A 12,677-nucleotide genomic window follows, 5' to 3' on the forward strand; every position below is an offset into this window, starting at 1 on the left:
ATTAGATTTGTTGTTGTCTTTTTGTTTGTCTATTGTCCTCTCCTGCCCTTCCCAGCATTCATTTATTTACATATTTGTCAGTTTCCTTTGTTTAATACAATTTTCATTTATCCTATACTGTACTGTTACACTTTGTAAAGCACTTTGATAAAAGCGCTATATAAATATCAATAAATAAATAAATACATACATAATTGGCCCACTTAAGTAATTTAGAGCACACCCCTGCTTGTCAGTTTTTTTTTCAAAACCATTATTAAACATTCAATTTTGTGTTATGACTAATAATAAAAAGTAGTGCTGAGCCAAATATATTTAATACAAATAATATTTAATATAAATAAATTTGCATTTGCCATGGAAATAATAAATGATCAAATCAGTTGCCCATTTAGTGTTTGTTGTTTGAAACTGATGAATTGGTTAAAGCAGTGTTTCACAATTCTTTTCTATACCTGTAACTTCAAATTAACTTTAAGAGCTCCAAAGAAAAGAAAAAGCTCAGATTAGGTAAAGTATTAGTTAAATGAAGGGTGCAATTAAATCATTGAGTTGGGGGAAAAAAAACAGAACACACAGATCTCCCCAGGACCAGGAAAAACAAGAAATCCCAAGTATACTGTATTTTTTTTCTCATTTTTTTTTGATTTTTCCTTTCTTTGGTTTTATCTGGAGCGTCCCTACCATCCAGCACACCAGAAGATCAATAGTTGACTATGCAAAGCCAAAGCCCTGACAATTTAGAACAGCATATCTCATGGCTTCAGTGAATTCTTCATAAACTACATGTATAGTTGGTAAAAACAGCGTGCAGTTGCATGTATTTGCCTTTGGAAATCTTGATTTCTCTCCATTGTCCTCAGCATCATGTAAAAAATCTACAGTGGGTTCTGGTCTGAATCCCAGTGGTGGTACGGTCTTGCAGCCAGTAATAAAGAATAGTAGTGACTTCAATGTGACATCTGATGGCTCATCTGAAATTAATAAAATAAATAAATAAATAAAGCAAGCTTGTTACTTACTGTGTTTGTGTGGCCAACATCAACATAATCAAAATACTTCCAAAGACAGTGTGCCCAGCTGAGTGAAAGATGAATCCCCTAAACAAGTTAGAAAAGTAACCTAACTACAAAGAAGTATGTATTTTTTTCTAGTGAACAACAGTAGTACAGTCACCTTGTAGTTCTTGTATAAAGTCTTTCCAGTGAGACAATACAAGATTTTCTGTTCCCCTTTTATTGGAGCCCAATGGGTGTAGAACAGGGCGGAAGATATTATCAAATGTCTTGGCTGTGAGGGTGTCTTCTGTGTAGCACATGACATGCTTGAATGCATTGGGATACTTGGTCATAGCATCCAGTACACCTAGAGTTTTCAGCCCTTCCTTTAATCTGAAAAAGAATGGACATTTTAAGAATTAAAAACATAGGGCCTGATTCAGCTTACCATGTGCTATCTGCTTTCCATGCTCTATCTGCTTTTTAACACATGGACTATATACCGGGGACAAATGCCATTGAAATGTATGCAAATGACACTAGGAGGGAGGTATTTAATATTCAGAAGGGTGCTTCCTTCCACAGTTGCCTTACTGTGTGTTAAAAATAACAATTACTAAAACAATCATTTCGTACAAAATCACAAGATAAAAAGAGCAGACCACTGGAGTGAAGTCTGTGTGAAATATGGATATCGTACAGTGCCAGAGAACAAAGAGCCCAACCATAAACCGAGCCTGAACAAGCACATTGTTTTTAATGACCCCACTACAGCCCTCTTAAAAATGAAAAATAAACATCAAAATGAATTAAACATTAATTAAAAACCAATTACCTTTCATTTATAATGCAAAGCAAAGTTAACCAACAAACATAAAATCTACATTGCAGCTTTGCATTGTTTAATAAGAATTAAAAGCAGGGCCAAACGCAGGGCATGGCCGAGCAGAGCGGGGCAGAGCAGGGCAGAACGGCAGAACAGAGCCACGTAGGGGGCCAAGTGCACATGGCCGGGGATGGCCGAGCAGGACAGGGCAGGGCCGAGCAGAATGAGTGTACCTCTCAAATGCTGCCCGTGTTCTTCCAAAAATGTACCAATGTGCAGTTTCTTCAGCAATCTTGCGATAATCATCAGCATTACGGATAACTTTGTGTGTTCCAGCCAGCTGCATCAGAGTTTGGATTGGTTCAAATAAGTCTGCTGTGTTTGAATGTTCTTCCTGGTAAGTTAGAAGCTGTAAAAAATAAAAATGCAATTTGTCTTTATAAATCTTTCATATTACATTTTGCAAAGAAAAGACTACTTATATTCATTTCCAGGCAATCGGTTATGGAGTGAGATTACTGTCAAATATTTTGTACTATTTACAAGAATAAAAAAAAATATGACTATGAATCAAAAAAGCTACGAGTTGGATGGAGTGTGATATCACTGTCAAAAATACATCACAGAAGCCACAGATTGTTAATGGTGGGAACAATTGATTAGGACTTCTGAGCGTATAATCTTCATCCAAAATGTAGTTTTTTGTTTTTTTTTACTCGCACTCCTGTTTTTTTTTTTTTGTGGTCGTATTTACGATTCATAGTCGTATTTTTTATTCATAATGGTAAATACAAGTACATACTATTTTACAGTAATCTCACTCCATACCTGTGCAATATAACGTGAATAATTGTTCTAATCAATAGATACATTGATGAATAAGATTAGAAAAAGCTGTAAATATGATGGTAGATTACTTTTGCAAACACAATTGGCAAATATTTACCTTCTCCAGATAGTTCCTTATGTCCATATCAGGGATATCTTGCACTGCCACAAATGTGGACTCGGGTGTACTTGAAAGCGCCTCAAAAAGTACTGGTGATAAGAACTGTGGGCCAGGTCCACCATGAACCAGTGATGTTGCAATAGTCATACCCGCATAAAAATAGTCATCCGAGACCATCACTGAAATAAAGAATGTTAGACTTAGACAGACTGAAAACTTAATGATAAAGAATTAAAAAAGCATGGATTCATTACATCCACTAATGTAGTTTAGGAACTTGGCATGGTCTGGTCCCACAAAGAGGCTTCCTTGGTGCAAGGACTCCATTAGCATGGTTAAAAATTCTCTCCTTGGTCCTCCGAGGTCGACGGCTCCTTCGCTCACTCCTATATCGTCCATAAATTTCACCGAAAGCCTTTTGCAAGGTAAGAAAGTTTTTTTTTTAAAGCCTCGTTTCACTCCGTCCCATAGGTGATTCCGGCTGATATTAAACAGGGAGACATTTTCTGTATCAATCTGGGAGGCCAGCTCACAGAGAATATCCCCAATGTCTCTGGTGAAATAATAAGAAATATTAAAAGAAAATAATTATTTATTTTTAGCAGATATTATTGTATCAAATATCTTGTCAGAAACACTTGACTGTGATACTATAAATGTAAAAATCAAAGAAATACCTGACAAATAAAACTACATTAACTCATAAGAATATATACCTATACATCAAACTAAATGCCTATAAAAGGAAAGATAATAAAAAGTTGTCTTTAATTTTAAATGGTTTACAGATAAAAGCTACAATGGTCCCCCTTTTAACAGTTAAAATTTGAATGTATTACAAGTAGAGCCCTGCGTTTTATTCCAACCTGCACCGCAAGATGCCGATACAGTGTCCTCATGAAACTACCACTTAAGCAATTATTAACACTCACCCCATTGCGTTACTTTAATCAACTGAAACACGGTTTAAAAAAACAAGTAGCGAAAAACACAGGGCCCTGATTATAAGGAAGGAAGTATGAAACACAAATGCAACTTTACCGTTCATGGTGGGATGTTTCAATACCAGTGGAACGGGGTATTGGATCTTCAAAGCTTTCGCTGAGCTCTTCATCAACAAATAAAGCAGCATACTGCCATTCACTAGAAAATAGATTTGATAGGAGTCCAGGTATTGTGGCACCGATTTCACAGCATGACCTGCAAATCTGTTGCTATTCAAGAAAAACTATGACCTGTTGTGATATACTAATAGCTAAAGTCTTAATATTTGTAAAAATAAAAAACTAGCACTTTTTTTTTATCGTACAACTGGGACATAATACACAATCTGGATCAAATAAAGTGTAAGCACATTACTATAGTTGTGATTTCTTACCTTGGACAATCAAGAACCCTGGAAACTGTGGCATTTTCTTCTTCTGTTATGATAAGAGGCCCATCTGAACCTGCTGTCGAATATGGAGCATCTATGAGTTCTGAAGGAGCATCCTCAATGACCTGAAGAACTGTTACATTCAGGCTGTTCATTGGTGGACTGGAATCAGTCAAATCTATTTCAATATCATCATCATCATTATTTGACAGAGTACCTCTGTTCTTCTGCAAAAAAAAAAAATCTCCTGTAGTGAATTAAGTTTAGAAAACTAAAGTGCCTGAATTAGTTGCTTTTAAAAATAAATACAGTAAGACTGTGAATGAATGACTACAATCTTTAACAATTGCTATTTCTATATACTGTACATTCGAACAAATAGAAACAGTCATTGACTGTTACCTTTGCATTTGCAGGAACGACCAGCAGTTGTAAAGATGGACGAAGGTACACAGTTTTGTCCTTGAAAATGTTATTTAGTAACAGTCCATTCATCTTTTGGTCTCGCTCCAGACTTGGCTTTATTAATTTGTTGTGGAGTGTCACCATTATTTCAAATCTACAAGAATAGAGAATGCAAGCTAAAATATATCATGGTCTTAGGAAACCGAATACATCATAAGCTAAAGCACACTTCTTCAAAATGCAACATTATAATATATATTTAAATCTTAACTACCAATTATCATTATATTAACACAAATGATGAAGTGCTTATGTTTACAAAGACTGCCTTCCTTTACTCACTGAATGTTTTCTGTCAGGATTCTTTCAAAGACTGTGTGCAAGTGGTTTTGCACCTCATGTGGCTCCCACTCCTTCATAAATCTCACACCTAAAACCAGATGCCCTTGCTCTGCCAGGTATAAGCGTATTTTGCCTTTCGGGATGTCTGTGTCATTGGGACCCGTTAGTAGACAAACATCTTTGTGGAAAGGGCCACAAACATTTCTGGGTCTCTTTCTGTGCAAAATATATATATTTAAAAATGTTATGACCACTGCATTCATTATATTACTCAGGACTAACTAGCCTTAAAATAGGATTATCTACTCAAAATAGTATATTGTTTAGTATAATTCATGATATACCTATAAGGAAAGAGCAGCAGTGTGGAGTAGTGGTTAGGGCTCTGGGCTCTGGACTCTTGACCGGAGGGTCGTGGGTTCAATCCCCGGTGGGGACACTGCTGCTGTACCCTTGAGCAAGGTACTTTACCTAGATTGCTCTAGTAAAAACCCAACTGTATAAATGGGTAATTGTATATAAAAATGATGTGATATCTTGTAACAATTGTAAGTCGCCCTGGATAAGGACGTCAGCTAAGAAATTAATTAAAATATATACAGTAAAAGCAAAACATCAACCCAGTAGATTTAACATATATCACTTAATGGCAACTCGTTTATTTCTCATCTGTTCCTAAAGCAAACGGACATGCAGTTGTACAAACTACAATGATATGACAATGCCCATAAATTACTTCCATGAGCAGATTTTTAATTTTTTTGCATTGCAGGAAATGAAGATCTGGTTACATTTGCCTCATATTCACTTAATATTAATATAGCCTATATTAACCCCCCCCCCCCCCCCCCCCAAATATAATTCACTGCAGTAGTACTGGGTAATTGTATGTAAAAATAATACAATAATTATAAGTCGCCCTGGACAAAATATTTGCTTTCATGGAGGCCTTTTTTTTGGGGGGGGGGGTTGCAGTTAGCAGTTGAATTAAATTGAACAGTAGGCCTCATTATTAGAAATTAACTTACTAAAAGCTTTACAATTGTTGGTGCCATTGTAATCCTACCTTCCGTTTGTAATATGTAAATACAGCTACTAAAATACAAATACAGCTCGTAAATAATAAATACAAATAAAAGAAAGAATAATAGGCCTACATTTGTTATTATTAGTAGTACTAGAAGATGCCCTTACCCAGGGCGACTACAAAGCAAAGATAATGGGTATTAATTACTTTATTACTACTGTGTCCAAAACATTGCATTTGTACATTATTCTGTGTAATACGGGATGTTAAATCGGTTCTTTTACATCGTTTATTTATTTATTTATTTTATTTTATTTATCTTTTTGCATATACTAATGAGTAGACTTTCACTAGAGTAGAAGTATTAATCATGAGTTGGAGGTATGTATTTCTGAATCAAATTAAAATAGTCCTTAGCAGCATAACCTAAGAAATGAATTGCATATATGTTTTTAGAAATAATAATAATTACCTGGCCCTTCTATTTAAAATCCCTGGAACTGCTCCGGCTGTGATAAAGTTTCTTTGCATATTGAATGCAGGGGAATTATTTTGAGCGGGACGATCAGCGACCACATTCCGCCCTTGAAACAATTGACGAACTTCTTCATCAATAGTTGATGTCTCCTGTCTTGTAGTAGGCATACGATTGTTTTTACCATTCAGGGCACTTTCCAGGCGTTGAAGGATTTCCGGGTTGTTAATTATTTCTTCGGCGATTCCCCGGGCTACATTACTATTCGAATGTGAAGACATGTCTAGCTCCTTAGTTTTTTTTATCGCCTCCTCTGGCAAAATACGTTTGTGTGACGACAAAAGTAACCCCTCCCCTCTAGCAGCATAGCCTGCTGATTCCCTGCGCGCAGAAACGTGATTCCCTGCGCGCAGAAACGTGATTCCCTGCGCGCAGAAACGTGATTCCCTGCGCGCAGAAACCTGATTCCCTGCGCGCAGAAACGTGATTCCCTGCGCGCAGAAACCTGATTCCCTGCGCGCAGAAACGTGATTCCCTGCGCGCAGAAACCTGATTCCCTGCGCGCAGAAACGTGACCCATCACTCGCCGATTTTGACAGACTTTTGTCCGAAACGGCCCCTCATACAACACAAGTTACCTTAAGAGCCGGTACGATGCGGGCAATGGGTGAAGTTCGTCAGGAGTACTGCATAAAAAAACGAGTGTGTTGTGGTGGCAGTTGGTGATCAAAGAAATAAAACAAAATAAAATCAATAAATAATAATGTCATAGACTTAAAGTCATACCTTTGAAGTCATAATGCATTGCAAGTGTTATTAGGGAATGTTGTGCTATGTTTTCAAGCGCTTCAATGTGACAGCGGGTGCGTTCACGGAGATCAAGAGCAGCCAGCCGCCGCAGGGGAGGGATACCATGGTAAATAGGTTACCTATTTACCATGGTATCTCTCCCCTGGGTGCGTTGTGTTTTGGTGAGCATTAATGCAGGAAAGCAGCGGGCGGGATGGCGAGCTTGTCCTGCTGCTCCAACACAAGTTACCTTAAGAGCCGGTACGATGCGGGCAATGGGTGAAGTTCGTCAGGAGTACTGCATAAAAAAACGAGTGTGTTGTCGTGGCAGTTGGTGATCAAAGAAATAAAACAAAATAAAATCAATAAATAATAATGTCATAGACTTAAAGTCATACCTTTGAAGTCATAATGCATTGCCAGTGTTATTAGGGAATGTTGTGCTGTGTTTTCAAGCGCTTCAATGTGCTGCTCTGCAAGGTTTGGAGACAGCGGGTGCGTTCACGGAGATCAAGAGCAGCCGGCGCAAAACACAAGGCACCCAGGGGAGAGATACCATGGTAAATAGGTTACATATTTACCTATTTTTGTTTTGGCGAACGGTTTTGGTGAGCAATAATGCAGGAAAGCAGCGGGCGGGATGGCGAGCTTGTCCTGCTGCTCCAACACAAGCTACCTTAAGAGCCGGTACGATGCGGTCAATTGGTGAAGTTCGTCAGGAGTACTGCATAAAAAAAACGAGTGTGTTGTCGTGGCAGTTGGTGATCAAAGAAATAAAACAAAATAAAATCAATAAATAATAATGTCATAGACTTAAAGTCATACCTTTGAAGTCATAATGCATTGCAAGTGTTATTAGGGAATGTTGTGCTGTGTTTTCAAGCGCTTCAATGTGACAGCGGGTGCGTTCACGGAGATCAAGAGCAGCCAGCCGCCGCAGGGGAGGGATACCATGGTAAATAGGTTACCTATTTACCATGGTATCTCTCCCCTGGGTGCGTTGTGTTTTGGTGAGCATTAATGCAGGAAAGCAGCGGGCGGGATGGCGAGCTTGTCCTGCTGCTCCAACACAAGCTAGCTTAAGAGCCGGTACGATGCGGTCAATTGGTGAAGTTCGTCAGGAGTACTGCATAAAAAAACGAGTGTGTTGTCGTGTCAGTTGGTGATCAAAGAAATAAAACAAAATAAAATCAATAAATAATAATGTCATAGACTTAAAGTCATACCTTTGAAGTCATAATGCATTGCAAGTGTTATTAGGGAATGTTGTGCTGTGTTTTCAAGCGCTTCAATGTGACAGCGGGTGCGTTCACGGAGATCAAGAGCAGCCGGAGATCAAGAGCAGCCGCCGCAGGGGAGGGATACCATGGTAAATAGGTTACCTATTTACCATGGTATCTCTCCCCTGGGTGCGTTGTGTTTTGGTGAGCATTAATGCAGGAAAGCAGCGGGCGGGATGGCGAGCTTGTCCTGCTGCTCCAACACAAGCTAGCTTAAGAGCCGGTACGATGCAGGCAATGGGTGAAGTTCGTCAGGAGTACTGCATAAAAAAACGAGTGTGTTGTCGTGGCAGTTGGTGATCAAAGAAATAAAACAAAATAAAATCAATAAATAATAATGTCATAGACTTAAAGCCATACCTTTGAAGTCATTATGCATTGCAAGTGTTATTAGAGAATGTTGTGCTGTGTTTTCAAGCGCTTCAATGTGCTGCTCTGCAAGGTTTGGAGACAGCGGGTGCGTTCACGGAGATGAAGAGCAGCCGGCGCAAAACACAAGGCACCCAGGGGAGAGATACCATGGTAAATAGGTTACTTATTTACCTATTTTTGTTTCGGCGAACGGTTTTGGTGAGCAGTAATGCAGGAAAGCAGCGGGCGGGATGGCGAGCTTGTCCTGCTGCTCCAACACAAGTTACCTTAAGAGCCGGTACGATGCGGGCAATTGGTGAAGTTCGTCAGGAGTACTGCATAAAAAAACGAGTGTGTTGTCGTGGCAGTTGGTGATCAAAGAAATAAAACAAAATAAAATCAATAAATAATAATGTCATAGACTTAAAGTCATACCTTTGAAGTCATAATGCATTGCAAGTGTTATTAGGGAATGTTGTGCTGTGTTTTCAAGCGCTTCAATGTGACAGCGGGTGCGTTCACGGAGATCAAGAGCAGCCAGCCGCCGCAGGGGAGGGATACCATGGTAAATAGGTTACCTATTTACCATGGTATCTCTCCCCTGGGTGCGTTGTGTTTTGGTGAGCATTAATGCAGGAAAGCAGCGGGCGGGATGGCGAGCTTGTCCTGCTGCTCCAACACAAGTTACCTTAAGAGCCGGTACGATGCGGGCAATGGGTGAAGTTCGTCAGGAGTACTGCATAAAAAAACGAGTGTGTTATGGTGGCAGTTGGTGATCAAAGAAATAAAACAAAATAAAATCAATAAATAATAATGTCATAGACTTAAAGTCATACCTTTGAAGTCATAATGCATTGCAAGTGTTATTAGGGAATGTTGTGCTGTGTTTTCAAGCGCTTCAATGTGACAGCGGGTGCGTTCACTGAGATCAAGAGCAGCCAGCCGCCGCAGGGGAGGGATACCATGGTAAATAGGTTACCTATTTACCATGGTATCTCTCCCCTGGGTGCGTTGTGTTTTGGTGAGCATTAATGCAGGAAAGCAGCGGGCGGGATGGCGAGCTTGTCCTGCTGCTCCAACACAAGTTACCTTAAGAGCCGGTACGATGCGGGCAATGGGTGAAGTTCGTCAGGAGTACTGCATAAAAAAACGAGTGTGTTGTGGTGGCAGTTGGTGATCAAAGAAATAAAACAAAATAAAATCAATAAATAATAATGTCATAGACTTAAAGTCATACCTTTGAAGTCATAATGCATTGCAAGTGTTATTAGGGAATGTTGTGCTGTGTTTTCAAGCGCTTCAATGTGCTGCTCTGCAAGGTTTGGAGACAGCGGGTGCGTTCACGGAGATCAAGAGCAGCCGGCGCAAAGCACAAGGCACCCAGGGGAGAGATACCATGGTAAATAGGTTACATATTTACCTATTTTTGTTTCGGCGAACGGTTTTGGTGAGCAATAATGCAGGAAAGCAGCGGGCGGGATGGCGAGCTTGTCCTGCTGCTCCAACACAAGCTACCTTAAGAGCCGGTACGATGCGGTCAATTGGTGAAGTTCGTCAGGAGTACTGCATAAAAAAAACGAGTGTGTTGTCGTGGCAGTTGGTGATCAAAGAAATAAAACAAAATAAAATCAATAAATAATAATGTCATAGACTTAAAGTCATACCTTTGAAGTCATAATGCATTGCAAGTGTTATTAGGGAATGTTGTGCTGTGTTTTCAAGCGCTTCAATGTGACAGCGGGTGCGTTCACGGAGATCAAGAGCAGCCAGCCGCCGCAGGGGAGGGATACCATGGTAAATAGGTTACCTATTTACCATGGTATCTCTCCCCTGGGTGCGTTGTGTTTTGGTGAGCATTAATGCAGGAAAGCAGCGGGCGGGATGGCGAGCTTGTCCTGCTGCTCCAACACAAGTTACCTTAAGAGCCGGTACGATGCGGGCAATGGGTGAAGTTCGTCAGGAGTACTGCATCAAAAAACGAGTGTGTTATGGTGGCAGTTGGTGATCAAAGAAATAAAACAAAATAAAATCAATAAATAATAATGTCATAGACTTAAAGTCATACCTTTGAAGTCATAATGCATTGCAAGTGTTATTAGGGAATGTTGTGCTGTGTTTTCAAGCGCTTCAATGTGACAGCGGGTGCGTTCACGGAGATCAAGAGCAGCCAGCCGCCGCAGGGGAGGGATACCATGGTAAATAGGTTACCTATTTACCATGGTATCTCTCCCCTGGGTGCGTTGTGTTTTGGTGAGCATTAATGCAGGAAAGCAGCGGGCGGGATGGCGAGCTTGTCCTGCTGCTCCAACACAAGTTACCTTAAGAGCCGGTACGATGCGGGCAATGGGTGAAGTTCGTCAGGAGTACTGCATAAAAAAACGAGTGTGTTGTGGTGGCAGTTGGTGATCAAAGAAATAAAACAAAATAAAATCAATAAATAATAATGTCATAGACTTAAAGTCATACCTTTGAAGTCATAATGCATTGCAAGTGTTATTAGGGAATGTTGTGCTGTGTTTTCAAGCGCTTCAATGTGCTGCTCTGCAAGGTTTGGAGACAGCGGGTGCGTTCACGGAGATCAAGAGCAGCCGGCGCAAAGCACAAGGCACCCAGGGGAGAGATACCATGGTAAATAGGTTACATATTTACCTATTTTTGTTTCGGCGAACGGTTTTGGTGAGCAATAATGCAGGAAAGCAGCGGGCGGGATGGCGAGCTTGTCCTGCTGCTCCAACACAAGCTACCTTAAGAGCCGGTACGATGCGGTCAATTGGTGAAGTTCGTCAGGAGTACTGCATAAAAAAAACGAGTGTGTTGTCGTGGCAGTTGGTGATCAAAGAAATAAAACAAAATAAAATCAATAAATAATAATGTCATAGACTTAAAGTCATACCTTTGAAGTCATAATGCATTGCAAGTGTTATTAGGGAATGTTGTGCTGTGTTTTCAAGCGCTTCAATGTGCTGCTCTGCAAGGTTTGGAGACAGCGGGTGCGTTCACGGAGATCAAGAGCAGCCGGCGCAAAGCACAAGGCACCCAGGGGAGAGATACCATGGTAAATAGGTTACATATTTACCTATTTTTGTTTCGGCGAACGGTTTTGGTGAGCAATAATGCAGGAAAGCAGCGGGCGGGATGGCGAGCTTGTCCTGCTGCTCCAACACAAGCTACCTTAAGAGCCGGTACGATGCGGTCAATTGGTGAAGTTCGTCAGGAGTACTGCATAAAAAAAACGAGTGTGTTGTCGTGGCAGTTGGTGATCAAAGAAATAAAACAAAATAAAATCAATAAATAATAATGTCATAGACTTAAAGTCATACCTTTGAAGTCATAATGCATTGCAAGTGTTATTAGGGAATGTTGTGCTGTGTTTTCAAGCGCTTCAATGTGACAGCGGGTGCGTTCACGGAGATCAAGAGCAGCCGGAGATCAAGAGCAGCCGCCGCAGGGGAGGGATACCATGGTAAATAGGTTACCTATTTACCATGGTATCTCTCCCCTGGGTGCGTTGTGTTTTGGTGAGCATTAATGCAGGAAAGCAGCGGGCGGGATGGCGAGCTTGTCCTGCTGCTCCAACACAAGTTACCTTAAGAGCCGGTACGATGCGGGCAATGGGTGAAGTTCGTCAGGAGTACTGCATAAAAAAACGAGTGTGTTGTGGTGGCAGTTGGTGATCAAAGAAATAAAACAAAATAAAATCAATAAATAATAATGTCATAGACTTAAAGTCATACCTTTGAAGTCATAATGCATTGCAAGTGTTATTAGGGAATGTTGTGCTGTGTTTTCAAGCGCTTCAATGTGCTGCTCTGCAAGGTTTGGAGACAGCGGGTGCGTTCACGGAGATCAAGAGCAGCCGG

General features: G+C 40.4%; 1 protein-coding gene across 2 annotated transcripts; it reads right to left on the reverse strand.

Annotated features, from left to right (window-relative positions):
• Positions 1 to 312: 312 nt before the first annotated feature.
• LOC131737537 (G2/M phase-specific E3 ubiquitin-protein ligase-like) lies at positions 313 to 6,826 on the reverse strand. Of its 2 annotated transcripts, XM_059027256.1 has the most exons (10): positions 6,395 to 6,826; positions 4,896 to 5,111; positions 4,551 to 4,707; positions 4,152 to 4,375; positions 3,815 to 3,916; positions 3,028 to 3,326; positions 2,771 to 2,952; positions 2,058 to 2,233; positions 1,177 to 1,391; positions 313 to 974 (listed from the first exon to the last, which is right to left on the reverse strand). In XM_059027256.1, exons 1-10 carry the CDS (start codon positions 6,676 to 6,678, stop codon positions 715 to 717), a joined length of 2,115 nt encoding a protein of 704 aa, XP_058883239.1. In that variant the 5' UTR covers positions 6,679 to 6,826; the 3' UTR covers positions 313 to 714. The 2 variants fall into 2 exon arrangements, with proteins under 2 accessions (XP_058883239.1, XP_058883240.1); XM_059027257.1 differs by lacking the exon at positions 4,896 to 5,111 and having other exon boundaries at positions 6,395 to 6,825.
• Positions 6,827 to 12,677: the final 5,851 nt, after the last annotated feature.

Source organism: Acipenser ruthenus, chromosome 7 (assembly GCF_902713425.1).
Source record: "Acipenser ruthenus chromosome 7, fAciRut3.2 maternal haplotype, whole genome shotgun sequence".
Lineage (NCBI taxonomy): Eukaryota > Metazoa > Chordata > Actinopteri > Acipenseriformes > Acipenseridae > Acipenser > Acipenser ruthenus.

What these genes read in the sequence shown, in the direction of transcription:
- LOC131737537 (XM_059027256.1), bottom strand. Translation starts at nt 6,678, where the DNA reads ATGTCTTCACATTCGAATAGTAATGTAGCCCGGGGAATCGCCGAAGAA. An exon ending in AGGGTTCTTGATTGTCCAAG is followed by an intron (nt 3,917 to 4,151) that starts GTAAGAAATCAC and finishes TCTATTTTCTAG; the next exon opens with TGAATGGCAGTATGCTGCTT. An exon ending in CCTAAACTACATTAGTGGAT is followed by an intron (nt 2,953 to 3,027) that starts GTAATGAATCCA and finishes TCTTTATTTCAG; the next exon opens with TGATGGTCTCGGATGACTAT.